This window comes from Halichoerus grypus, chromosome 14 (assembly GCF_964656455.1).
Source record: "Halichoerus grypus chromosome 14, mHalGry1.hap1.1, whole genome shotgun sequence".
NCBI classification, from domain to species: Eukaryota; Metazoa; Chordata; class Mammalia; order Carnivora; family Phocidae; genus Halichoerus; species Halichoerus grypus.
In genome coordinates this window covers 75,446,076-75,474,071 of record NC_135725.1, presented here as the reverse complement: position 1 = coordinate 75,474,071, position 27,996 = coordinate 75,446,076, and the positions used below count along the sequence as shown (strand labels likewise).

At 45.2% G+C, this 27,996-nt stretch overlaps 2 protein-coding genes across 2 annotated transcripts in view; one reads left to right on the top strand and one right to left on the bottom strand.

Moving 5' to 3' along the window:
- Positions 1–27,996, bottom strand: part of TMEM268 (transmembrane protein 268) — a 288,999-nt gene that overhangs the window by 60,093 nt on the left and 200,910 nt on the right. The window lies entirely within an intron of this gene.
- On the top strand, positions 35–27,810 carry TNFSF8 (TNF superfamily member 8). The gene is made up of 4 exons (XM_036123678.2): positions 35–539; positions 10,075–10,117; positions 22,363–22,434; positions 23,900–27,810. Exons 1-4 carry the CDS (start codon positions 345–347, stop codon positions 24,292–24,294), a joined length of 705 nt encoding a protein of 234 aa, XP_035979571.1. The 5' UTR covers positions 35–344; the 3' UTR covers positions 24,295–27,810.

Below are 27,996 nucleotides of genomic sequence, written 5' to 3'. Positions count from 1 at the left end.
AGTCGCTTTGTGCACACACACACACACACACACACCCCGGAGTAGGGAAACCGTCATTTTCTTACTCGCCCTCTGACATTAATCACCTTCTCTGGAGCTACAGTTGCTCTGTACTCAGATTCATCCCTGGCTGGCAATGAAAAATGAGCCTCTCCCCCACCCTTGCTGCCGCCTTTCGCCTCACGCCCCCAGAGAAGAGTTTCTTCGTGTGGCAGCCTGTGAAGGTTTTTTTCCACGTCACATGATCCAGGATGCAGGGGGAGAATCCTTCTTGGAACAGAGATGGGCCCAGAAGTGAATCAGATGAGGACAGATAAGGTGTGCTGTGGGAAGACTATATAAGAATGGACCCAGGGCTGCAGCAAGCACTCACCCGAGTGGCCCCTTCTCAAGACACAGCCATGCATGTGCCCGCAGGCCCCGTGGCCAGCCACTTGGGAACCACGAGCCGTGGCTATTTCTACTTCACCACCACCGCGCTGGCTCTGTGTCTCGTCTTTGCTGTGGCAACCATTATGATGTTGGTAGTTCAGAAGACGGTAAGTGGACTTCTCATCGCCTTTCCTTTCCGATTTCTATTCAGTTTTCCCCAGAGAGAGAGAGCCTTGAGAATAAACTAATAAAGTAGTTGAGAAGGGGGTTGGGAAAAAGGTACCTATATCATGTAGGAAGAGGGAGAAAAGAAACAGGGGCTCAACTCTCTGCAATAATTTGGCTTTTAAGAGAAAAATGGGTTCAGCCATCATCTCAAAACTTTCCAGACTTGCATGGGCCAGAAGAAGAGAGAAGAGCGATTAGTATTAAGAAGCGTATCAAAGAAGGAAGTGATAAGGAAATCTGATAACGGATTCGCACGACTCCTGACTGTGTCTTCAAGGTCTTCCGACCAGATTCCAAGGTTCTCTATTCTCAGTCCAAACGTTGCTGAGATCTCTGGGGTCTCCTCGGTTGCCAAGAGTTTTCTCAACAAGGAGTTAAGTTTCATTGGCCAAGGTGGATAAGGGAAGGAAGCAAGACAGGAGCCCAGACTTAGCTCCTTAGAGTGCAAGTTGAAAACTTCCTCCTGAGCCACTGCTTGGAAGAGCTTAGGATGTCAGGAGAAACCTAGAGCATGGGGGCAGAACGTAGAAATGTTTTTAACACCTGTTCCCTCTGAGACTGCTCCAAATACTAAAACGACAAGCAATCACGGGCACCCACCGTAGAGGCAAACTGTCTCAGGAAATTTACTTTGTTTGGAGGAAATGGTACGATTTGTTGCAAAAACAGAAGAGACGAAGGAGGACACTTCTTCATATTTTAGGAAATTAGTGTTTACAGAGAATCCGGCCAGAGTGCATGTTGTAGAAAATACCGTATTGATGATATATGTTGCTCACGAATTTTTTAATGAAGTAAAGTTTTTGTTAACTTTGGTAATTTGAGAACTCACTCTCTCCACACGCCCTGCCAAAGTGAGAATATTTCTGTTTATTCCTTCAGAGCTCCCATTTTTCATTACAATCCTGCAGAATGTGTCCTGGTTTCCCTTCAGTTGTCTTAGGCTAAATGTTCTATACTTTATGGATTGCTGAAAAGAACTAGGCTTTAAAAGATTTTGCTATCTGTTTCTCAAGTGTCATCAGGTTTGAAATTTAAATGAAGCTTTGAGGCTCATATCTCCATAAAAATTAAAGAAAAAAGAATTACTAATATTTGATTTAGTTGAAATGCATCCTTGAATGGGTCATCTACATCTACTAAGAATAATACTCTTGAAAATATTCTAGGGCATTTTTTTTAGTAGATGTTAGATAACTTCTGTAATTCTAATTTGAATAAATCAGAAGTATATCATTTTATAGTAATGGCCAAAGAAAAGAAATTGAAGTGGTCTTTAAGAAGTTTTTTAGTTAAATGTTGTAGCTGGAACTGCTAAGAAGGAGGGAGGGAAGGGAGGAAGGGAGAAAGAAAGGAAAGGTATTGGGGGTGATGATGAAATATAAAGCTGGAGAGAGCTCTAGAAGGGTCCTTATTCAAATCCATTCTTTCCAGGAAAGAAATAGAGTAGATCCTCTTCCCCCATTTTTGTATATGTGGAAAATCAGGAACAGAAAAGAGAAGGGGCTTGAACTAAGTCATCCTGAGAAAGTGATAGAATCAAGACTGTGCTTGATTGTTTAATGAGAACAGCACTCCCTTTACCAATACAGCCAGCCGCAGAAGCACTTAGAAACTTCGTTCCTGCTCCTCTCTCTCAGGAGGTTTATCTTCTTGCACATCCATTTCCTTCACTTACTCCTCATGTTAGGATATGAAAAGATTCACTTCACAATCTGATTGTATGGTTTGGTGGGCTGTGGTTTCTTTAGTCTGGCAGATATCAGTTACTTGTTTAAAAGCTAAGGCTTGTAATACTAATTGTGATATTAAGTGTTCAGTATTTTGCACATATATCATTTCCAATAAATTATTCGGATGTTAACAATTGCAAGAGCTAAGAAGAGTTATCCCCTTGAGTTATGAAGGAAGGCTTCCTGCAGGAAGAGGGAATGCAGGCTGACTCCAGGAAAGATAGAACTTAGATAAACAGAGAGACTCTAAAAGGACCTCTGCTAAAGAAATCAATGGGAGAGACCCAAGAAACTTAAATTCACATCCCAATTATCAAAAAATGGAATGGTCGATGGCTACATAGCACTCTGTGTGAGGTTGGAAGGGGGCAGGGATGGAGTACCATGAGAATGGTTTTACTGGCCTAAGAAGTCACAGTTCTAGGTAAGAAGCACATGAACAGACAAAATTTAAAACAAGATCAGTCATGATATATAATGGATGGAAGGTAGCCACATAGGGTTTCCATGACACCACAAGTTAAGGAGACAGAGTGTTTTCCCAGGTTTAAGAAACATTTCACTGGAGATTGGAGTTCCAGACTGGCTTGAGAAATTTAAAGCAGGTGGGAAAGGGGAATCAGAGGAGAGGGAACTCCTGGCCAATGAATCAGCATGAACAAAGTGATGGAGAATGGAAGAGACAGGTTATGTAGGAAAACCAACAAAGATTACCTTGAGATTTGGCCTGAAGATCAAAAAACTCCCAGGTCAAACTCCTTGGGAGAGTCAAAGAAGGAGCTTAGCTTTCAATCTCAAATATTTATTGGGCAATTTCTGTGTGGGGGACATCGTTCTAAGCAATAGCGATATAGCTTGAACAAAGCCAACAAGATTCCTGCTTTTGTGTTGCTTATAGAACTGATTGTCTAGTAATGTCTTTAGAGTCCCTGTGGTAGTTTTTCTTAATTTACATTTAAGCCAGTATATTTATTATAACATACCATATCCATATGGTTTAAGAAAAGTAAACAGTAAACATGGGAAAAGAAATTAAAACTCACTCACACCCTGCCCACCCAACCACCAATCCCTCTTCCCTGCCATAACCACCATGGACAGACTCTTCCATGTCCTTCCAAAAATATGTCTGTCTGCAAATACATAGTATAACATGTCGTTATAGTAGACTCATAATTTTGCACCTTGCTTTATTGAGTTGACAGTATATCTTGGAGACCCTTCCATGGCAATGCATGAAAGTCTGTCTCATTCTTTGGAAGAGTCACTAGTATTCTATTGTGTCACTGCTTGATAGTTTATTTTGTCTGTGCCTAGTGAAGGGCACTTCTATTTTTCTCTAGAAGTTTTTACCCACTGTCCACGTCTGCAAGTATATCTGTGGGATAAATTCCTAGTGATGGGAATAGAATGTGTATTTTTCATTTCAGTAAATATCATTCAGCCTCAGAAGAGATTGTACCAATATATTCTCAAGTCAGTAGACACCTCTTCACATCCATATGGAAAGATAGAAAGACAACAGACACCTCTTCACATCCATATGGAAAGACAGAAAGCTGATTTAGTATTAAGTAAGCACAACAGAGTGCAGGATGAAACTTCGCACAATTTGTACAGCAAAGCAAATGAAAAACAGTTAAATGTATCTTATCTCTTCCAGAAACAAAGGGTTATATAAGGAGATAGGCTACAAGGTTGACTATAGAGGTGTCATTTCAAAAGTCTCTAAAGTTTTCAATCTAAGGGCCAGTTCTATAAACCTAGGGACTGGGCTTATCCAGTCCCTGAAGAGATTTATTTATATTCCAAAAGGTTAGAGCAAGGGCTCAGGATCATTAGGTTTTCAAGACCCTTTCTAGAAAGAGAAAGAAGCTGCCTCCTTTCCCTTTATAAGTAAATAAAATGCCTTAAAAAAATAAAAAGTATCCTTCCAGTACCACTCTACCTCCTCACCAAGAAAGGACTGAGCATCCGGTTAGGTGTAGAGATTGTTGGTGGTGGTATGGATTTTTGGTTTGCTTTTACGTTCAGATACAATATAGGAGTGAGTTGAAATGCCCCATGATGCTTCTCTCTACCCACACTACTCTCTCCAATGCATTCAATTTATCAATTAAAAAAAAGAAAAAGAAAACACAGAAAGTCTTCTCAGGGGCAAGCCTTATGCTAGGGTAGGACCCACATGAACAGGGCAGGACCCCTGTTTTCTGAGGATTCTCAAAGTAAGGCCCAAACACCCAAGAGCTTGAGTCCAGGGCAGAATGGCACAGAATGCCATCGATGGGAGGGGAAGAAGAATTTCTGCTTGGGATGAGGGCAGGGCTTGCAGAAGAACTAGAACAGAAGCTGAGCCTCCTCCAAGAATCAGAAGGATGTCTTACACCTAAAGTTTTATTTTGAAAATTTTGAAACCTACAGAAAAGTAGGATGGTAAACACCCATATAACCTTTCACCTAAATCGGCTGTGTTAACATTTTGCCCTATTTGTGCTCTTTTTATGTGAATGACAGTAAGGTGCAGACGGCGTGGTCTTTTACCTGCACCTGTCTCAGCACCCATCTCCTCCTCACTGCAAGGCCATTATCACGGCCAAGAGAATCAATGTCAATTCAGTGATACCATCTAATAATAGTGCACAGTCCATATATCAATGCCCGCCCCTTGTCCAAAAATGTCTTCTACAGCTGTCGTGTGTTTTGACGGGGGATCCTGAATCCACACTCAGGTCATACACCACATTTGGTTATGTCTGTTTCAATCTAGAATGTTGCTATTTAAAGGGTGGTCCTGGGAGCTTGCTGGAAATGCAGAAACCCAGGCCCCGTTCTAGACCAACTGAATAAAAATCTGTTTTTTAATAAGCTCCCTGGGTGACTCTTATGCACCCTAAAGTTTGAGAAGCAATCATCTAGCAATTTCCTCTGCCCTTTGTTGTTTGTTTCTCAGGACATTGACTTTTTCAAAGGGTCCAGGCCAGTACGCTTATAGAATTGGCCAAGTTTTGGATTTGGCTTCGTGTTTGTTGTGACTATATTCAGATGAAACTTTTTTGGCAAGAATAGTACATAAGTAATGTTACATCTTACTGCAGCACAACCTAGAGGCATACGTCAGTTTGTCCCATTATTGGTGATGATGTTTGGTTACTTGATTAAGGTGGTGACCCCCGGTGAACACTTTTTTCTTTCTTACTAATAAGTAATCTATGGGGTAATACTTCAAAGACATATAAATATCTTTCATTCAGCTGTTTGGGCACTCCTCAATGATCCTCGTCTGTTGGGGCATGCACTGAGGGTTGAAGAATGATGATTGCCTAATCCTATCATTCTTCCTGCACTTACTAACTGTATTCTTCAGTGGAGTAGAGCTCTCCATTGGAAGGATGGTGGCGGGTGGAGCTGGGGCAGGGCTTTCCAGGTGAGGCAGAAGAGGGAGCAGAGGCACAGCCCAGAAGCAGGCAAGCCCAGGTGTCAGGAGAGGAGTGGCAGGGCCAGAACAGAAGTCAGCCCAGGGGAACAGCAGGAAGCATGGGTAGCTGGCAAGAAGCACTGATAGAGGTAGATAAGAGAGTAGGACGCTACATCCATCAGCAGAGTAGGAAGAAGATTTCCTAAACCCATGTAGGAGCCCAGCCTCCTGTAGCTATTCCCCACCCCCCATTCCTTGGGGAAGGAAGACCTCAGGTGTTCTGATTGCCTAATGAGCAATGTCTTTAGGCCCTTGCTACTCAAAGTGTAGTCCATGGCTCGGCAGCACTGGCATCATCTAAAAGCTTATTAGAAATGAAAAACCTAAGGGTCCATCCCAGACCTACTGAGCCAGAGTCAGCATCTTAACAAGATCCTTAGTGGGAAAAGCACTGCTTTAAGCCACTCTGGTCCAGTTCCCACTTACCCTAACCATACCAAAACAAAGGCTGCCAAAAAAAAAAAAAAATTGTCTTTCTCCTGAGGATTTTCTGTGACCTCCATCCACTTTCTCATTGAGTCACAGGAGAATTTTCTGCCCCAGCTTCATCCTGCCCTACTCTAGAAAGGCAGAGTAGCATGGCATTGAAGAGCATTGTCTTCCAGCGTGACACACTTGATTTGAATCTTTTCCCTGCTAGTCACCATTTGTAGGACCTTCTGAAATCTCTAGGGCTTCATCAATCACTAACTCTTGGGGTAAAGACCAAATGAAATAATGCATGGAAAGCATTTAGCCTTGGAGGACTAAGCACCTTCATGAAGTGCTTCCTCATGCTAGCTTGAAAGTAAGGGAAACATTCCTGGCCCAAAATCTCCATGGCCAACCTTACAAGACAATGTGAGGCCAGCAAAGAAGGGGATATGGAATCTCCCTGGCATATTCTAAACATTAGTTGCCTTTGGCCATTTTCAATCAGAAAGGACATTTTGATCAAAAGCACATTTGGTATCTGATTGCTTCTGCACAGCATTGCTCTGTGAAAGAAATGAGCCTTTCAAGGTATTGGGGCAAAGTAAGCACATCATCAGGATCAAGAGAGTAACCAAAATAGTTATCATTTCGAGCATTTTTCAGTACTTTATATACAATATCTTATTGTGTCGGCAACAAGCCAGTGGAGCGAAGGATGATTAACCCTCTAATCACAGTGACAGAAAGAAACAGGAAAACAGAGTCCTGGGCAGGGAACATGATTGCGATTGAGTCATTCCACCTGGGGGCAAGTAGGTTAAATGTGACGGTTCCTCCCTCCATCCACAGAAACATTGTTGGAAATACCCATCAGACACCTGTAGTCTGAAACAAAAGAAGTACAATGAAGGAAGTGTAGCTGGTTGTTAACCATGGAGATGAAGTTCCCTGAGCTACTCAATGGAGCTGAGAATGACAGCCTGGGCGGGTCCATTAGCTCGGGTCTGTGTCCAGCCTATGTGGGACTGACCACAAAGCCAAGTCACTGAGCAAGATGGTCCACATTTCCCCAGCCAAGACCCAGATACCCAGGCAAGATCTGGGAGAAAATGCAAGGACTCGGAGGCACTTGCCAAAGAGGAGCTGATGGACAGCACTAGATAGTGCCTAGGGCATAAACAACTCCCAGCAAATTTTAAAAGTCACCATCTCTTTACACCCTGCCTTTCTACCTCCAAATGCAAGGATTGCTAAATGGAGAGGAGAATGAGCATCTCCAACCTTGGCTTCCGAAGCTAGCATCTCTCTTGGGGCAGTGGAAAGAACACCAGAGAATTTCAATCCAGGATCTGCCACTGACTCATGAGTGTCTCGATTTCCTCTTCTATTAAATTAGCCTGATGGACTGAAAGATGCCGAGGTTCCTCTCTGGCTCTGCTTCCCTGATCTTCTCTACCATGGGCAGCAGGGGAGTTATGGCAACCTTGTCCCAGGAGCTCTCCAAAATAGGAATAATCACACTTCCATTTTGGATGTCCTGGGCCCTGGGTGAAGGTTTGAGCAACAGGATTCTTTCCTGTACTAGAGTTAGGAAACCTGAAAGCCCTCAAATAACAGAGGCCTCCTCTGACCCCCCTATAAATGAGGTCCTCCTCCCAGGTATTATCTCTTACAACCTTGCCACGTATGCAAAGTGTGTTCCGTGGGCCAGGAGCCTCAGTGACACCTGGGAGCTTGTCAGAAATACAGACTCCCAGGCTCCAGCCAAACCAGCTGAATCAGAATTTGCTTTTTAACCGGCTCCCCAGGTGATTCGCATACGCGTTAAAGTTTGAGAAGTTTTTATCTTGAAGGGCCCCCTCCTTCACAGTTCTTGCCTCAACTTGCAATTCAATTATATATTTATTTGTCTGTTTTAAATGACAGCTTTGATGACTAAGCCATAAAATCCACAGATTGTCTTCCGGTGACTAACGTAGTTCCTGGCACACACCAGACCAGGTGCTCATTGAACAGATGCTGAATGTATGACTTTCTGTTATTTCCCGGATGGTTTGTGGAGGCTGGGACGGCCCTGGCGGCTCTACTGTACCAACCTTCTCTCGCTCTCCCTGGACACTTTCCTGGGCGGCCGACGAATTCAACCATCTTAGCACCACGTTTAAACATAGATGTTTTTCTTTATGCATTTCCACATCACACTAATTGATGATCATACTTGGGAGCAAATTAGCCCTTCATTAGATTTCGAAATGCTCTTTGCAGTCCAGCAGAGGCAACACGGAGGGGAATTTGGTGATGTCAGGTTTTCCTATGAACTGCATGCATAATTGAGCGACCACAAATGCACAGCATTGTTACTTAGGTTAAGAGCTTTCAACTAAAGCAATACAATCATAGACTATTAGAGCCGAGAGGGAAGGAGCTTCCAAGCCAAGTTCACTGCCTTTGCCCTGAAAAGCTGAAGGCCAAAAGTTTATACTGACTTCTGCCATCTCCAGAGCAGAGCTATATGCCAGGGCTTTGCCTTCAGGAGACTTCCTCAATTCCTTACAGCACACTTGGGCTAGAGAAGAGATCCGTTTATCAGAAAATGAGCCATCAGTGGAAGGCCAAGGACAGAGCCCCCAGAGAAATGGCAGAATAAAAGGGAAACTCCAGAGGGTCCTAGGTGTTCAGACAGAACACTAAGGAAGTAGATGTGCACAGATGCTAACTTCTTGCTCTCGAAGAGGTCGGGGAGTTATTTTCAGCCACATCAGAGACACCCTCTCTAGGACTTTATTAATATCTCAATCCAGTGAGCTACAGGAGACCCCAACTTAGACAAGTCACAAGAGAAATAAGATACTCGATTCCTTATTGGCAAGACTCCTGAAGTGTGCCTCCATGGCTGAGGTGGGGAGAAAGGGGGGGAGGTGAGGTATGAGGACGTCAGTCTCTGAGGGATTTGTGAGGGGTAAAGAACTGTGCCCAGCTGCTTCTGTTGCCTCCGTGCTCAGAGTACCCCAAGAAGGCCTCCCTATCAGTCCCTCCAATCCCCCCAACCCAGGAGACCCCCCCTTCAGAAGACAATCCACTTCTATCAACCTCTTCTTTATCTGTATAAATATTTATATATATATTCATGTTCATGATAGAACAGATAATATGAAATACAATGTGAATTTATAAATACATAATATCCCTTTGTGTTTATTTATGTTATATAGTTATAAGTATTTGGATATTATAATCATATATAAATTTGTAATAAAGTCATGAGGGCGGGGACCCGATTTCATTATTTACCGTATCGTCACAAAGCTTGGCATATAAACATTCAATTAATTCAGAATTTCCAACCACAGGAAAGAGAGAGATGTACCTTCCCAGGTATGTTTACAGCATACTTTCACTGTTTGATGAATCAAATACGGAAAAAAACCCACATGTATTTATATATTACACTTGCTTGGTCTTTTGTTGACCAGAGGGGGGAAAATATCAAATGCAGAAGTGAAAACAAAAGCCCTGGACAGGGCGATGAGTTGCAGATTCTGGTCCCCGAAGCTGCCATAAACTTTTCCTTTTACCCTGCTCGGCCCCCAGTTCCTCACCTGTGAAATGTGGATAGTAACCCTCAAATTGCATTCCTGATATAGGCAAGTTATCGAGCAAATGGATGAGAAAGCCCAATGTAGGCTGGGTCAGTGAATTAATTTTTTTTTTTTAATTTTAAGAGTCAAATGGAACACAAATTCTAAATTGCACAGCACTTGGAGGGCAACCAAAATGGAAAAGAAAAAGATGAGTTCTTTCCATTGGATGATGATTTCACGCTGCCTCTTTTTTTTCTTTCTTCTCTTCCAGGACTCCATTCCCAACCCACCGGGAAAATTCCCCCTTAAAGGAGGTAAGACCTTGGAATTGGGAGTAAATGTATATTAAATCATCCATATGACATGATAGTAGATTAACCACCGGAAGCATCCTAGCAGTGCCCAACAGAAAAGTGGGTGGAGGCAAAGGTGGAGGCTGCTCAGAGCTGAGCTAGTACATATGGATTCATCCGAGCAGCCTCCGTTCGGCACCCTGGCGCCCACAGCTCTGCCATTAATGAAAATCCCACCTATGACATAGGCCATCACATGGACACGGACAGCAATGCAAAGCAGCATAGTGTTAAGAGCTTGAAATCTGGAGTCAGGCAAATGTGGGTATGAATCTTGGCTCTACATCCCATCCGGGAGCCTCAGTATTTTTTAATCTATAAAAAGGGAATAATACTACCTACCTCATGAAGGGATCGGAGAAGTCAATCAGATCTCATCCATAAATTGCTTGGCGTGGCCACTGGCCTACAGTAATCATGAAATAACTGGTAGTAGCCAAAATGCATAATGAAGGTAGGATTGTAAAAACAGACGTTCTCCTCACCCTCTACATTTCCTATCACTGCCGTCACTAGTTAACGCATCGTCTCTACGAGCCCCAGAGGGGACATGCAGACTTAGCTTAACACTGAGGATGAAAAACTCTGAGATCATCTGGTGAATGTTTTCCTCGCACAGAAGAGGAAAAGTAAGAGCCAGTGAAGTGTCATGTCCAAGGTCATATGGAGCCAAACCCAGAATCCAGATGTCCTCATCTCCTATCCAATGTTTTTTTTTTTTTTTTCCACCCCAGAACATGGACCCATCTCTGTCCTATAAACTTTAGAACCTAGATAGCATCACAGCTGGATAACGAGACAGCTCAGAGAAAAAAAAGTCAAAAAGAAAGGGTGGGGTATTGGGCAGCCAGCTAGGGACCCCAGGGCATCTGCGGGAAACGGTGTCTACACAGTGTCTGAACACAGCCCCGCCTACCGACAGCATCCTACTGGGAGTTTCCTTCAGGACGCCTTTCCTGCTATCTATCACACGAGTAGAAGCAAAAGCCGCAAACAGACAAGCATTCTGGATCTTTGAGGGAAGACTACTAACTACAGCCTTGTAACAATATGTTAACCTTGGCTGGAATTACTTCACAAGGGACCTCAATTCCCACAATGCTTCTGTAGTGCAGGTGCAGCTCTAGACTCTGAAAACCAGCAGGCACAGCTGTGGGTCCATACAACTTTCTTTCTAGAATGAGGTGAGAGGCTCGCTGTGACGCACAGAGCAGAGTCCGAGAGCCCCCATTATGGAAGAGGCCCAGGCTCTTAGGAGTCAGAACGTGTAACACACGCCCTCGCGGAGCCTTGCAAAGCACCCAGGCACGCTGAGTCACTCTCATTTCTCCTTCTCTCCCATCATTCCACCACCACCACCACCCCACCCCCTCCCCGCCGCCGGGTCTTCCAAGTCAAGACCAGAACTTTTCATTTCTTGTGGGAGAGAGAGGCAGTCTTGAACAGAAGCGCGATTCAACAACAAGGGTAGTTTGCATGAGGCGATGTGACCCCAGCCATCCTGGATCACGGTTCCTATACCTGCAGAGTCCGTCCTTCACAGGTCGCTCTCTCACTGCCGGGTCTGGCCCTATGCTGGTGTTCACCAGCCCAGCGTGAAATAGGGAAGAGAAGGACAAGGTAGCCCCTTCTTCCCATAGCCAACTATCTTTAATGTAAGGGGCACTCCTTTCCTCCGAGAGTACATCCCTCCCGAAAGCATAAAACTGTCCTTTCTTTTACAACGTGAAGCTGATATGGGTGCAAGTTAAGTTCACTTGCGTTTTGTCTGAGTTACTCTGTTTTGTTTTAATGGACACAAGAGACAAAATCAAAGGCTGCCCTCTCTATATTGGCCACTGAATTTTCATTTGGGGGTAAATTTCTTTGGTCCATGAAACCCAAAATGGTGGGAGCCACGGACTAGGTCCCTTATCAAGTCCCTTCTTATCTTGGCTATCCCTGTATCAGAAGGTGCACAAATCCCAAACCAACCTCAGCTGGCAATTCAACGTTTCTGCAACCAGATTTTAGAAATGCTAATAGTAATCCCCACCAGGGCTCTGAAATTTTGTTTAAGGATCTCCCCTTGCCTCTCCTGGGTTGATCTTCGCCTTAATCCTGTGAGCGAGCATCGTGGGGGTTAGTATTTCCCTACTGCTGATGAGAAGCTGAGGTCCAAGCCCTCAAGGTGACTTGCCTGAGATCACCCAAGGAGCTGATGGCAGAGCAGGGAACAGAATCCAGGCCTCCTCTCTGTTCCCTGCGTGATGTGCCTGAGCCATGAAATGTTAATGGCCAGCCGTGATGTGCTCCCTGGCTGTCTCCTCTTTGTAATGTACACCTACCTGTCTCCTACCTTGGCCACCTGTAGACACAGTTCTAGGGCGAGGTGGAAAGAATATTACCAAGGAGCAAGACCTGGGCTCCAGAACGGATTTTCATGCTAGCAGGCTGTGTCTCTCTGGGCAAGTCTTCCTCCTCTCTGGGCCTCTCTATAACGTAATAACAATGTACTAAAATGAAATGACACTATGACACTCTGATTCTTTTGCTCTATATGTAAATAGAGAAGAAAAAAAGTCTAACAATAATCTTGAGGGAATCTCCAGCCACAGCCTCCTTCCCCAGTAAGCCCCTCTTGAACAGATACAAGCAGCACATTGCGCCTTTTAAAAAGCCATTGCGAGACACCTGGCCGAGGGGTGCCGTGTCCCAGAAAACCCTGGGAAGAGGTTCCAGAGGTAGCATGTGGTTTGTCACTGGGTGAACAAGAGCTACTATCTATCACACAAACGTTTAGCCAGTAGAAGCAAAAGCCGTGAACAGACAAGCATTCTGGATCTTTCTGGGAGGCACTTTCTAGGGAGCCCTCCACCACTAGCGAATGCAAATCACACACCATCAGCAGGAGCCAGCAGCGGCCCAGAGCCCCGGGAAACAGGCCCATGTACACACACTAAGGTACCTTAACACAGGATGACACTTCGCTGCAGGATAACCACAGAAAAACAAGCCTGTTTTGTCATGAAAGGATTTCTTAGTCCCAACACAAGCTTCCCATACCAGCCAGGAGACTGGTCACTAGCAGACTGCCACCTCACACTCATTCCACGGTGCTTAGGACACAGTGGACCATTCTGGGAGTTTAGCAGGGACCGTGGGCCGGGAAGACCACAGGGAGGAGAACCTTGCCCCACGTCCTTCTCCTCTCATCTAGAAGATGGAGTTGATAAGGGTGACAAGGGACAGCAAACACGACTCTTGTCTGCCACCTGGCTGAGCCTACATCCCTTGGACACAGAGTCCACTCTGTTCTTTCATCCCCAAGTAAAATGACTCCGTCCCATCCCACACAGGGTAACCAAGATCGGGCTCCGGGGAGAGCCCCAGGCCTCTGGGCTTCTTCTCCTCACTTCTTATTCCAATTTTCCACTTCTGCCACATTTTGAATCTCATACATGCTCACGTTGTGTGGCATATTTGCCCAAACCACAGAACACAGGCCCCTTTGCCCTGACTCCCCCAGAGCTCCAACAGCACCCCACCTTTGTGTAAAGCCAAACTTGCCGTAGGATTTAGGGTACGTAGCAGAGTTGGTAGGGCAGTACATTTCATCCCAGGGACAATGTAAATTGAGCACTAGAACCCCCTGTTCTTATAAGACCTCTGCCCCTCCAGCTACTGGGAATTTCTCAAAGGACAGCTTTCCCCACTGGGGCGCAGCGCTCCGCCCTGCATACTAACCCACTCTCCTTCTACCTCTTTTTTTCTTCCCCGTTTTCACTCCCCATCCTCCCCCCTTCCTCATAAACTCGGCCTTTATTTTATAGAACGGTTTTGGCCACCTTGGTGTCAGCCCCTAGCCTTCCCAACATCCCAGCGACTAAATGACAGTCCTTCCCACACCAGACGAATTCCGTAGACAACTTTTCAACCAGTTTTTCTTTTATTCCCTCACTACATGTGTATGAGGCTCTGGAGGAGTGAAAATGGTGGACACTGATGGGCACCCACCTTGTGCCAGGCACCGGGCCGAGTGCTTCGAGACTCAGCCGGCAGTCCTCACAACATGTCCCAGGGATATTACTATCCCTGTTGTATAGGGATGGAATTTGGAGCACAGAGAGGTTTACTGACTTGCCTAAGAGCGCACAGCTAGTAGGGAATAGGGCAAGACCTCAAAATGCAGGCTGGCTCGCCTTGGTTTTGCTTATCCAGGATTACATTGCCAGATGCCACGGCGCTTCCTTCCAGCGCCCCTACCGGTTGGTTCTCCAGGGCTGGGCACCCTTCCAACACTATGGCTTTCTCAGCACCTGCTCCCACAGCTGTTTGTTTTCTTGTTGTGGAGTTCCGCAGCAGTGGGGGGAATAAACAGCCCATGGCAGGGAATTTGGAAGCCAAATTTAAGCCCTAGCTTTGCGGCTGAGGTGTCATGAGGCTGGAAGATTCCTTCCCTCCGCACAGCCTCCTGTTAGAAGAGGTTGGCCTTTCCTATGTCACGAACAACCCCCCCACCCCCCCACCCCTGCTCCACAGGTTCCTGGAGGCCCTGAGGAAGGGGAAACAGTGGATAGACCCATGTATGGGTCCTGAAAGCCCCTTTATAACACAATCCCTGCCCTCTTCTGAATACCTTCTCCTGAATCCAGTACCCAGCTGGAGACAGGGGCAAAGACAGAGAACCGGGTTGGATTTTGGAATACCTACATTCCAGTCCTGGGACTTGAAGCAATGCATTTTCCCTCTCAGGGGCTGGAAAGTCCTGTTGTCTAAAAATATCAAGAGTGAGGGGAGCGAGCCAGATGACCTGACCCTGGCATGGATTTTGCTTTGAGTCTAACATTCCCGGAATTAGACAAGTGGACTATTTTACCGTTCTAACATTTGGCAATTTTTACGTGGCTTGGCAGACTACCCTCCTCCCCACTCCCTCTGCTAAAAAGAAAATGTGGGCATTAAAAAACATCAAGTAACGTTGGCTCTTCATTATACCTAGTGAACCCACCCGCAAACAGACAATAAAAACCGCCCTTTGAAGGCAATGAAACTAAACCATGGAGGCGAGCTACTCAGGGATCCCCAGCTATCCCAGCTGTCATATGGCTATCTACGATCCAGGTGGTCACAGCCCCACCAGGACGCCTCACGGGCAGCAGAAGAAGCAGGTAGAGAAGAAGAAGCCTCCCCCACCCCCTGGAAATACTGAAAACAGCAGAGACCTCACTTCTATCAGATAGATTGATCTGGTTCCCAATTGCCCAATTCACCCGTTGTGGTGGGTCTTTTTTTTTGTAACTTTTCACAGCAAGAGTGGGTACTTCTGCTCAGGGGGCAAATTGCTTTTCAGATAGTCACAGGGCTTAAAGAGCCTATTTGCTTCTCCATTTACTTTAAACACACGCAAAGCCCACTCTTACACTGACTTTTTCTTAAGGCAGAGCTAAGAGGAGTCGGGAATCTCTCCACAAGAAATAAACTAGAAAATAGGCTGCTCAGAATAAAGTGGAATGGAGTCCTGCAGAGGCCATCCGGAGTGCTAAAGCAACCTATATGTAATCCTCAGCCCCTGCTGCCAAGGAAAGAGGGGGGGGAAAGAGAGAGGAGAGATGAGGGAGAAGAGGAGAGGGTTCCAGACGAGAGGAGAGGAGAGGAAAAAATATTCAGATCACTGGGAAACATATTAAAATTTATACTTGAATTTAGCACATACAAATTTCAAGTCTCTAAATCTAGAAGAAATCCCCATCTTTCCAATACTTTGGGGAAGGAAAAAGGAAAGAAAAAGAGGTAGGGGAAAGAAGGAGGGATGGAGAGAGAAAAGGAAGGATAGAGGGAAAGCAGGACTTGGATGATATATTTCACTCAAGCTCTCTGGTCGCCACCTGTGTTGGCTTGAGTCTCTACCAGCCCAGCCGCACAAGCCCTGGACCAGGGAATAGGTTGGCTCTTCATTATACTTAGTGAATTGGTATAATTCATCAGCTAGCATCCTTTGGGTGGTGGGCACCAGGCTCATTGCTATGCATGATCTCATCTGACCTTCCAGCAATTCTTCAAGGGAGATTGTTACTATCCTCCCTTTGGGGGAGGATTCAAAGAGGCTGAGTGACTTATGCAAAGCCATACAACTTAGTAAAATGGCAGAGGTGAAATGTGAACCTAAGTTTGTTTGATCCTAAGCCTAATTTCCCAAGTATGCTGTTATACCTCTGCATCTAGAATAGCTAGGAGATGTTTTTAAAAAATTATTTAAATGTTACCAGATTTCACCATGCGACTTCAGTTTCACTTTGCCTTTTGAATTATATACTTTGTATGCTTCTTAACTGCCCCCAATAATATTAATTCCACCTGCATTTAGATTAAGTCAGATAGGTTGATCTTACATACTATAACAGCTCAGAATCAAAAAGACTCGAAAATTCTAAAAAACTGTCAAGAAATTCAAATGAATTCCAGCTTGACCACAATTTGTATCTACTGGTCACTTTCTATGTGCTTAACACTGAGCATGTGGGATGAGTATTCCCCAAGTGCTGTTTGTAAATCCAGAGTCACCTCATTGTCTTTTGCTTAACAAATAACCCATCTTGGAGTCCTTTCACCACTAGTTGGCTTGGGGGCATCAAGGAAATGGTCAAGTTGAAGCCAACTGAAATGACCCTTAGGTTAAGGATTCACTTTGATTCCAGATTCTACTGATAATGGAGAGACTCTCCCCTAGATGTCACTGTTGGGACTCTCCTGGATATTCCGCCAGAGGAAGGGACTGCCAGGACCTCGGTAGATGCCGTCACGAAGATAATTCCTCTCCTTCTTAGAAGGCTCAAAATATTGGCAACAGATGGAAGGAGCATTCTACACATTCTTCTGGAAGCCATCAGATGGCCTCAAACATTTATGCACATAGTTGAGAAACTTCAATCCATCAGATAATGCCATGAGCTTTGCTTTAATGAGCATTTCATCAGCCAGCTCACTCTGTTGAGTGGCATGGCTAAGCTGTTTACTGTAACGAGGACAAGAGGAGTAGGGGAGGAAGGGACTACCGTTTTCTGAATGTCTCCTCTAAGCCAAACGCTACACTGGCCACTTTACATCCATTGGGTCTTTGCAACAACCATTCATTTGGGTTTATTATTATCAGTCGACCTTACAGATGCAGTAACTGAGGGTCCGTAAGGGGAAGTGACAACTAAAAGCCTTGACCAGAGCCCAGATGCACTGTGTCTCTCTTGTCCGAATATCAGCCTGGAAGGTGCCTGGCACTCTGACCACATACCATCTGGCCAGAATGATTGGCGTGGTTTGTTTTGCCACCTTGGGCATTGCTGCATCTTGATGGAAGCCCAATCAAGGCTTATGGCTTATGACTTGGCAGGTTCAGCACATGGTCCTGAAGTCACCTGCTGGCATTCTTCTGCGAGAGGGAGTCCAGAAGGCTCCTTAGTGCCCTTTTCCCAGCACCTCCAGCTGTCTCATCAGTTTTCAGCCCAGTGTGCATGGTGGCTGCAAACCCACTTCTTCCTACATTTAACACTTCCTCCTCCATGGAAAGACTAACAGAGGACAGAGCCCTGGACTAGGAGTCAGGAGACATGTTCTCTGGACCCAGCTCTGCCACTATCTACAGTGACATCTTGGGCCAGACCCTCAGTTCCTCTGGGCTCAATGTCCTTCCCCACTCATAGAACGGGGTCTTGGTTAAGTGGGCATCAAATGGCCCTTTCAAGTCTAACATTTTGAGATCCCAAGGCAGGGTCCAGTCTTCAGGTTGTCATTATGCTGATTTCTAGAACATGGTCTTTTCTTTTTTAGGATTTTATTTATTTGAGAGAGAGAGCACGAGCAGGGGGTGGGGGTTGCAGAGGGAGAAGCAGACTCCCCACTGAGTAGGGAGCCCGATGCAGGGCTCCATCTCAGGACCCTGGGATCATGACCTGAGGTGAAGGCAGCTGCTTAACAGACTGAGCCACCCAGGCACCCCTAGAACATGGTCTTTTCAAACACCTTAAGCAACATCTCTCTCTCCCTAGCTCTCTCTTCTGTGAAACTGGCCAAGAAGGTTTCATTGGCACATACTTCTCTCCAGGCTTCCAAACAATGCCCAGAAAAGTTCCATGATCCTAGAGGAGGCCAAGTTTGGGCTTATAAATCTTGCCCATCTAAAGGCTTTGGTCTTCAGAAAAATTCACAGAGTGCTTAAGTTGTTTGAAAGATGGAATGCCCCATAGAAGGGGTAAGGTGTCCAGGCTCTGGTCCTACCTCTGTCACTAATTCATGGGGTGACCTAGGACAAGTCTGCCATGGGGGTAACATTGTGGAGCATATGTGTTGTGTTATATATTTGCCAAAGCCTGGACCAGGTAACCTCTCCAGGAACTTCCATTTCTACAAACCATGCAAATCCTTACAGAATCAGGCTGTTCATAACTTAGACGACCCCATACCTAAAATGTTCTATTCTACCACTGCAGGTGTCTGGAAATCTAAATGTGTGAAGAGAGTCTCCTAGATGGGGTAGAGCAACATGCCCACAAAGACAGACAGTTGGAACTGGGACTGACTTTCCCCCTGCTGCAGCAAGCCTGGCTATATATAGCTGAGTCTACACAGCCTGCTAGAATAAACTAGAAGGGCCACACTGCTCTTCATCTAGCTAAGGACACTAGGGCCCAGAGAAGGGAAATTCCTAGATTCTAACTCCCAGGACATCAACTCAGTCATGACTTGCAAACAGTTCTCATTTCCCCCACCCGAATGGTCAGTTTTTCAAACTGAACCCCTCCAGACATCACATTCAGCTGGGAAATTAATGAAACAGGGGTGTTTTTCTCCCCATGCTCCCAGCATCCAAAATTCCAGAGACATCACAGGCTTCCAGCTGCAGGTCACACCACCTATTTGTAAATCACTCCTTCCTGTCTTCATAACCAAAAAAGAAAGTCGTATCATGGACTCACAGGGTGACACATGGCTGGCGAAATGCCCAACTGCCTCTTGGCAAGAGCCTCATGACCCTCAAAACAGCCCAACACATCTTTGAATAGCACTAACTGGTCAAATATTTGAGCTGCCAGCCCTGTGATTTACAGTGTGATGTGTGTCCTTAGAGAAGGTCTTCCCATCACCTCATCTGAAAAATAGGGACAAGGGCAATGTTAGTTATGAGCTGAGTGCGTCATCTCTTCAAACCCCCACGTAAAGCCTTGGTGTCTGGGCCCCACGGAGCAGGCTGCTCCACCTTCCTGCTGACAGCCTGTCAGATGTGAAAGGCTAACAATCGTGTCCTGCTCTGGGCTCCTCTCCACATTCAACTGCCCCCTTCCACCAATAGCTTCTCCAGTGTCCCGTTCCCAGCCCCCTTCCCTCAGGCAGCTCCAGCAATGCCATTCTTGGAGATGGTTGCCCGTGTTTTTCCTTTTGCTTGAAACCGTCTAAAAGGTTCTTAAAGAAAAACTAAAATACACCTTGCCATTTGACTTCAGGAAATGCAAATGGTTCGGAATGAGGGTTGGTTTTTTTTGTTTTTTTTTGTGTTTTTTTTTTCCATCCTTGGGTTTCTCAGAATTACAGCTGAGGTCAACCAAGCAAACATACAAAGACCAAAGGGGAAAGGAACAACAAAACCTGCATGTGTGAGAGGCAAGCCCAGGCTTGTACTTGTCCAGCCACCTACCTGTTTACGGAAGCTCACCTGACAGATGCCACCACAAGTGACACGCTGTGAGGGGGCCTCCAGCCAATGAGCAGAACCTGTTCTTGGCATGATGTGTTGGCCTCAGCCTAGGGCATGAGTCCTCTCCTCCCATTTAATCTACGCTAACCTGAAGAACTATGTGGGAATGAGGCTCAGTGTTCTTCCAGCCTCAGGGGGAAAGACAAGCCAAGAACCCCCATTCACCTCACTCATGCCAGAACTCAGCTGACAACCATGGTGGGAAGTAAGAGGGAGAGACAAGATGATTCAATTCAACAAATATTTACAGAGCATCTTCTGGGCTGAACAGTGGGGATATATAAATAGCTGTCTCTGCTCTGAGGGTTCACAGTCTAATGGAGGAGGCAAATAGGCAAACAGAGGGAAGGTCAGAGATGACTTCCAGGCCATGCTTTAAATAAGGAATAACTTTCCCGGTGAAGGGAGGTTTCCAGGTGGAGAGGCAAATTGACATGCGTGTTTGGGGGCTGAGCGGTATCGTGGTCAGCAATCGACCCAAGGCATTTGAGTCAGACAGCCTGGGTTTGAACCTCACTCTCCCACTGATGCACTGTGTAAATGTGAACAAGTCATTAACCTTTTAAAGCCTCAGTTTCCTTATGTACAAGACAGAAATCACTGTAGTAGCCTTCTCATGGGGCAGTTGTAAGAATTAAGTGAAAGACCAAATGTAGCATGCTCAGCAGAGGACCCGGAAAATCGCCATCACTATATTAGCTATTATTATAGTCTGCCCTATTGCTACTACTCTCAGGATCGAGAGTACAAGGGAAGGAGGGAAGGTGGGGGTGAGACTAGAGAATGCAGGAGGGACAGATCACTAGGGACCATGAACGCCTGTGGAGGATCAGGGCCCTGATCCAGCAGGCACAGCAAAGTCCGAAAGGGACTCCCAGCAGAGAAGGGACATGGCCAGATATACCTCGCTGCAGTGTTTTCTGACTCGATGTTCCACACTCCCAAAAAGGGAAGGCTGGCCAGGGGGACTCTCTTAACAGCACTCACAGTGCATTAGAAAATGAGCGGCCCTCATGTTGTAACTCTGATTCTAAAACCTCAAGAGTATGGGCTGTGGCTGAAACAGGCAGGACAAGAATGCCAGGTAAAGAGATGGGATCAAAAAAAAAAAAAAAAATGGCAGCTGGTCTACCAGCACTCATCACCAAGGAGACCTTTGGGCCAGAGCACCTATGGGTTGAGGGCAGACAAGGATCAAAGCTGCCCCCTGCTTCTGCCGGGGTGGCTGCTAGCAGTGAGCTTGTTCAGACAGCAGAGGGAACTGTTCGCTTAACTTCCAACCTCTCCAAGCCTCCATGGGGAAGTGAGGAAGGCCGGGAGAGGTTTCCTCAGGCCTGGGGCAGAGAGGCAAATGGGGAATATTGTGAGCCCAACAGATACCACTCAGAGATCCAGCGAGCAAACTCATCAGGGTGTGGCTGCTTCAACCAAACAGGCCCATGGCTGCCTCATCTCTGGTAGATGGAATGAATGGTCACCCTGATGCATCATCAAAAAGATGTCAATGTCAGGTCTTAGATCTCCCAGTTTTATAGACAGGAAACCAACATCCAAAGAGAAGAAGGAATCTACCCACAGTAAGTTGAATTCATGAGTCACTGCAGGAAATGTATAACTTGGCTCTTTGCATATAAAATAGTTTCTATAATAAGAAGCTGCTAAGCCAGCATCACCGGTGAATACATTAAAAATATTTTTTGTTTCTTAAATACCATAATGACATAAACACTGTCTCTTTCCCCTGCCAAGGAAGTTCCCGGTAGCAGGCTTCCTGCTTAGATCTCTTTAATCTTATATCCTCTTAAAATCGAGCACAAGAATGTGTTTATCTCCACTGTCCAGCAAATGGCTTGGAGGAGGAAAACTGGCCTCTAGAATCGGATAGACATGGGGGTGAGTCTCAACATTACCACCAACTTGCTTGACCTCGTGTCATTGACTCTGTCTAGGCATCAGGACATCCACTTGGCAGAGTTATTCGGAGAATTCGATCAGCAGATATATGTAAAAGTGCACAGATTAGTATCTGGTGCGCTCTCAAAGGGAGGATAGCAGTAATTACTATTGGAACTATGGTTCTGACCATCACTGCCAGGCTGAGTGACATGGGAGAGTATACGTAGTCAGTCTGGCGCCCAGGCTTTTTCTCATCTGTAAAAGGGACTTAATAATACCACTCTCATTGAGTTGCTGCAAGGGTGAAGTGAAGTAGGTAAAGGGACAGGAATGGTACCTGGTACCTAGGGGAGCTCAGGTCCTCTTTGCTTTCCTTCCCCCTACTTCCAGTCTTTGTGGAATCAACCAATTCCAAAGAATCCTAAAGTACCCGATGGCAAAATGAGAAATAAACAGGTTTCCTTTTAGGTCCCCAAATGGAAACAGAATACTAATTGTCTCCATCCAAGGGTCATGGAAAAGAATCTGGTGTCTCCAGTCCCCAGAGCAGAGAAAGACATTTAATGTGTGATCACCTTATTTTTAGGAAATTGCTCAGAGGACATCTCATGTATACTGGAAAAGGCTCCGTTCAAGAAGTCATGGGCCTACCTGCAAGGTCAGTAACTGAATCCAGGAACTCTAGCTACCTGAGGGCCACTTCCTGTGGCCTTTCTGAAATCTCTAAAGCAGAGAGGTCACAAGGAGAAGGCCATGGCCAAGTACGACCTGCAGATGTGGCATCTAGCCTGCATGCTATTTTTTATAATTTGAGTTTAAAGACCTTAGGGGCGAAGGGGAGAGAGCCACAAGACTCCTCCGTCCCCAGCCCCCTTCACCTTTCTGTGCTGCCAACCTGGCCTCCGAATGCATTTGTGTCTGACCCTCAGGGCCCCTCTCTATTCAGATTGGGGGGGGGGCCAAGTCTGGGGCCAAGTGCACAGTACTTTTCCTCACGAAACAGAAGCAGGCTCTTAGTCTCTGCCTCTGTCGGGTTACTCACAAGGGAACCACAAACTTGCCTTGTCCCCTGATTGACAACTTAATGAACTTGCAGGCGCCCAGCCTATTTGCATACTGCAGCGTGCCCCAGCTCAGAGGCCCCTCTAAAGGACACAATGCGAGGCACTTAGGCTGGGAAAGCCGAGATTCGGAGGGGATGACCAAGATCCGCTCAATAGCCATTCTGCCCATTTTAAAAATTCCATTTTGCAGTTAGATTAGTTCTCACTCTTCAGCTGAATTGCAACGAGGTTGAAAGGGAAGGCATGGAGGCAATTAGAACGAAGGCCAGCCTTCCAATTCTGAAAGGCACCCTGACTAATCAGTGCTGATTTTCACTTGTCAGGACTCAGAGAGACTTGGCTTTCCACACGAACATGTTGGCTCACAGGGTCTGCCAATCCTCTGCTTCTCTAAAAATCCCAGCTGGGAAGAGCCCCTGACTGTACACTGGCGGGGTCTACACAATTATGTTTGGCTGCCCTTTCAAAGAGAGGAAGACATATAAAAAAATTGAGACAATGAATTGTTAAAGGATGCAATCAACAGACTGAGATTCTCCTGGACATCTTGATGCTTAAATTGGTTACTACCTGAACAAAACTGGATCTCCGATCTCGGATGCTTGATGCAATGCCTACCAAATAGTAGTCCCTTAGTGATGGAGCATTGATTGACTGATTGATTGATTGAATGAACATGATAGTCCAGAACTTGTGGGGAATATAGTCCAGGAACTCACGGTCTGAAAAGGGAAAGTTAATAATTATAATAATAACAGAATAATATAATAAATAAGGGGAGAGTGATTCCATAGGAGGTAGCGGTCCATTACCATGTGTCTTCTGACCCTCCAGCTTGAAGCATTAGAGAAAAGGAGGAGGGGTGGTTTTGCACCTGTGCCTTGAATATTAAGCAGCACCTGGAATGAGTAACATGAAAGATATTCCAGATGGTCGGAACAGCAGGCAACGCTATAGAGAACATGGGTCTCGAATGGGAAACCTTGAGTAAGAACTTCACATTTTCCGATCTGCATCTGAAATATGCTCGTTAATTCTTTTTTGTCCTTCCCTTTCCAGTGTCAAAGCATATAAACAAATCCAAGTTGTCTTGGAACAAAGATGGCATTGTCCATGGAGTCAGATATCAGGACGGGAATCTGGTAATCCAGTTCCCAGGTTGGTATGTCATCATTTGCCAACTGCAATTTCTCGTGAAATGCCCAGAACATTCTGTTGACCTGAAGTTGGAGCTTCTCATCAACAAAGACGTCAAAAAGCAGACGCTGGTGACAGTGTGTGAGTCTGGAGCACAAACCAAAAACATATACCAAAATCTCTCTCAATTCTTGCTGGAGCACCTCCAGGTCAACACCACCATATCAGTCAAGGTGGATAAATTCCAGTATGTGGATACAAACACCTTTCCTCTTGAGAATGTGTTGTCTATCTTCTTATATAGTAGTTCAGACTGAACCATTTCTTCTGGTCTTCAGGAAGAAAGCCACTCTCTACCATACAGTACTTCATCCATCCAAACACTTGGGCAAAAAGAAAACTCTAGATCAAGACTGAAACCATAAAGTGTATTAAATAATATGCTTCTCCTTCTGTCTCTTGGGAAGATACAGCTCCAGGGTTAAAAAAAAAAAAAAACAAAAAAAAAAACAAACAGTTTTGAGTGAAGTATCTTTCAAATAGAAGGCAGGGAAGCAAGACAGTATGGTGGGGAAAGCCCCACATGGGTACCAGAAGGGATGAATTTATGCCCTGGCCCAACCACTAACTCACTCACTGTATGACCTGGAGCTATTCCTTTCCCCTCCCTGGAACTCTGGATCCATGTCTGAAAAATGAAGGGGCTGGATTTGAATCTCTCCAAAATTTCTTCCATCTCAAAAGACCAGGATGTCTCATCCCAGACCTGTGAACTAAGATTCCAGGCAGTGTTCTAGAAGCCCCCAACCAAAGGGAAGGCCCTCACCTCACACCAGTATAAATCTGATGGTACGTATGTAGGATCTGGCCGCGTGTCCCTCAACAGAGTCAGAATTTGGGGATGAGGTTCAGGGTCCCTTGACAAATGATGTGAACTGGGGGATCTAAAATGTGTAAAAGAAAGGACTGCCCAACTGACCATCCCAAATCTAAAAGGCCTCCTGGTATTTGGAAAGCCATCTGACTGGGCTTGACTCCATTCGAGTTAAGATTGACAACACATCAACAACAGACCACTTTCGTTTCCTGTAGGGAAGGGCTTTGTGTTCAGCAGGCACTCCATCAGCATGCAGTGGTCATGGTGATGCAGCCATTTGGTCAGGGACCAGCTGCTGCCACTTCTCACATGATCTCTCTCTGCTCCCTGCTTCAAACGCCTCTCAGGAAGCCATTTCTGTGGAGGGCCATTAAGGCCCCCAAATGTTGTTGATAATGATGATGACCCTGCACATGGTGAGGGCTTCTGAACAATGGCAACCTCCTCTCCTGATTGGGGTAACTGTGAGATTTCTCTAGCTACACCAACTTACCTTTACATCCGTCCATCATTTCCGAAGGAGCACCTTATCTGTTGAAAAGGACCACTGAGCTTGAAGTATAAAGACCCGGATTTTATGCTTCAGAAGCAAAAGGGACCCTTCACTGCCATGCAAAAGAATGGAGCAAAATTTGCATTTTCTCAAAAAAGGTGGAAGGAAAAGAAAAATGTAGGAAATCAGGAAAGTTTGTCAGAGAAAGACTAGAAAAAATTTAAAAGAAGAAAAGAAAAAAAAAAAAAGCCAGCAGTGTTGGTATGGATGAGAAGGACTTGGGAACACAAAATAGCTAAGGGAAAAATTGAAATCATTTGCTGAGCAGCGTGCTATGTCAACCTCCTCCTAGGCCTCCTCTATGAAATATTCAGTAAAGTCTACATTTCTCCTAACACTTTCTATGAGTAGATTCTTTGGGAGGAGCGGGCATTGGAAGAGTTGTTGAATTCAGCAAGCCAAGTATATAGTAAACAAAGAGACAGGTTTTGGGGACCCAAAACTAGCAACTAAGAGAGCACCTGGCATTTGAGTTATACCCAAACTCTGAAGGACAAATGAACCTTGCTTAAGCCAACTCATGCATCCTTGAGAAGGTATCTGCAATCTAAGCTTGTGTACACTAAGCAAATTTTCTACTGTCTCATACTCAGAGTTGAGAAAGATTCCATCTCTCTGAGCAGAGACACCTGACTTTTATACTTGAGTGGTTCCTACTCTCAGTCTCTGTCAAGCAATACTCTGAGAGCCAACAGCTGAAGACACAGGGAGCTCAGCATCTGAAGGAGTTCTGTAGCAAGACAAAAAAGTAAAAGAGAACAATCGTTAGGAACTCAACTGAAAATAATAGGGTGTGGATAAGCTGGAAAGTTTAAAACCAGATTCTGTTACTCCCTGAGGTTTAACCAGCCCCCCTCCCCGGGAATGTGATAGCATCTATGTAAATAAAATAAATAATTTTCCTAACTGGAAACTCAGGCTACTCGAAACATATGCCCCCTGAGGAAAAACCCAGAGCTCACACACACACACACACACACACACACACACACACACACAACACAGTAATACTTGCAGAAAGTGTAGAGAAGGGCAACGCATAAGTTGGTAAGAAACAAGTCAGTGTAGACTAAATGTGTTCCTGCCCTTGGGGAATTCATAAGACATTCTTTCTCCACATTTAGTAACTTTTTCTTCATCGCATCTGTCTATCACCCACTGCTGCCTCCTTAACCTACCCTATTCCCCCTCAGAATGCCCCTGTCACACAAAGGTTGGCTCAGAGGAGGTCCCTGCACCCCCAGGAGGGTGGATAGGAACAGGCTCTAAAGGGAGGAAAGGCTGAAGGAAGTTGGGCAGAATCTACCAAACAGGAGAGCCTTCTGGAATCCCTGGAATACCACTGATTATTCTGGCACTTACATTAAGAGGCTTGAGAATTCAGTCGGTGTCGTCTCCGGAAAGAAGCTGATTGATGAGCTAAGCCAGTGGTTGGTTGTATGCCCAAGAGCAGGCAGAGCCTTATCAAGTCCTCACGTGTGGTTAGTAGCAGGGCTGGGATTTGAGCTAGCAGTGGAGCCCAGCCCCCTGACTCCCCTCTCCACTATTTCCCACCAGGTTCTACTGGTCTTATCCTGTAGCCTTTCTGGAATTCCTCGGGTCACATCTTTCCAGCCCTGCACTGGGGTGGTCCCCAGCATTCAGGGACTTCCTCTGTTCTTCTTTGCCCCGAATCAGATCCTCCAGGATTATCATTCGAATGTGACACACAGATAGTCTCTAGATTCAGTACACAGTCAAATCACAGAAAAGGCCAGCGTCCCATATATAAAAGTTCAATCTCTCAGAAACTGAAGAAATAACTTAAAAATTAAAAGCTTATTGTTTTAATCTGAATTTATACATATATGTGTGTATATGTATGAATATCTGTGTATGTATATATCTGTATATGTATGTACATACATGTGTATTATATATACACATATGTGTACTATGTGTATACACATATATGTACACGTGTGTGTGTGTGTGTGTGTGTCCCCGCTTTCCCCTAGTAATTGTTTTCAGGTCATCTGCTTAACCTGCAGTCAGGGGAGGAAGCTTTATTCTTGCTCTGGGCATTGCAAAATGTATGTACAATTGTATTTATTTTTAATTATGAGAACAACAGAAAATAATATTTCTCCCATGCCTCACTGCTTATTTAATAACTATTAATATTTTGCCATGTTTGCTTCTGCTTCTTTTTAAAAATAAAACACTGCAGACAGAACAAAGCTTCACTCCTCCATCCATTTCCCTCCACCCTCCCCAGAGATAGCCACTGCCTGGAAGTGTGCCCAGCCCCTTCATTTACATAATTTTATACTTGTTTTCCCATAAGAATATATAGTACAATTTTGTGTGGCTTTAACAATTTCAGTAAATGAATTTTTTTTCAATAAATGATATCCTACGTCATATCACATTTTGTGACTTGAAATTTTTCAGGTAACGTAAATTTTTTGAGATTTATACAGACTGGCACCTGTATATATCTAGCTCACTCGTTTAACTGCGATATCCTATTCCACTGTTTGAATACATTGGATTGGGCAGGCTCCTATGGATGAATATTTAGCTTGTCTCCCGATTTTGCTGCAATGA

Bases quoted from the DNA above. Each gene is read 5' to 3' on its own strand.
- TNFSF8 (XM_036123678.2), top strand. From the start codon at position 345: ATGGACCCAGGGCTGCAGCAAGCACTCACCCGAGTGGCCCCTTCTCAA. The intron at 10,118-22,362 runs GTAAGACCTTGG...CCTTATTTTTAG, and splicing joins AAAATTCCCCCTTAAAGGAG to GAAATTGCTCAGAGGACATC. The intron at 22,435-23,899 runs GTCAGTAACTGA...TTCCCTTTCCAG, and splicing joins GTCATGGGCCTACCTGCAAG to TGTCAAAGCATATAAACAAA.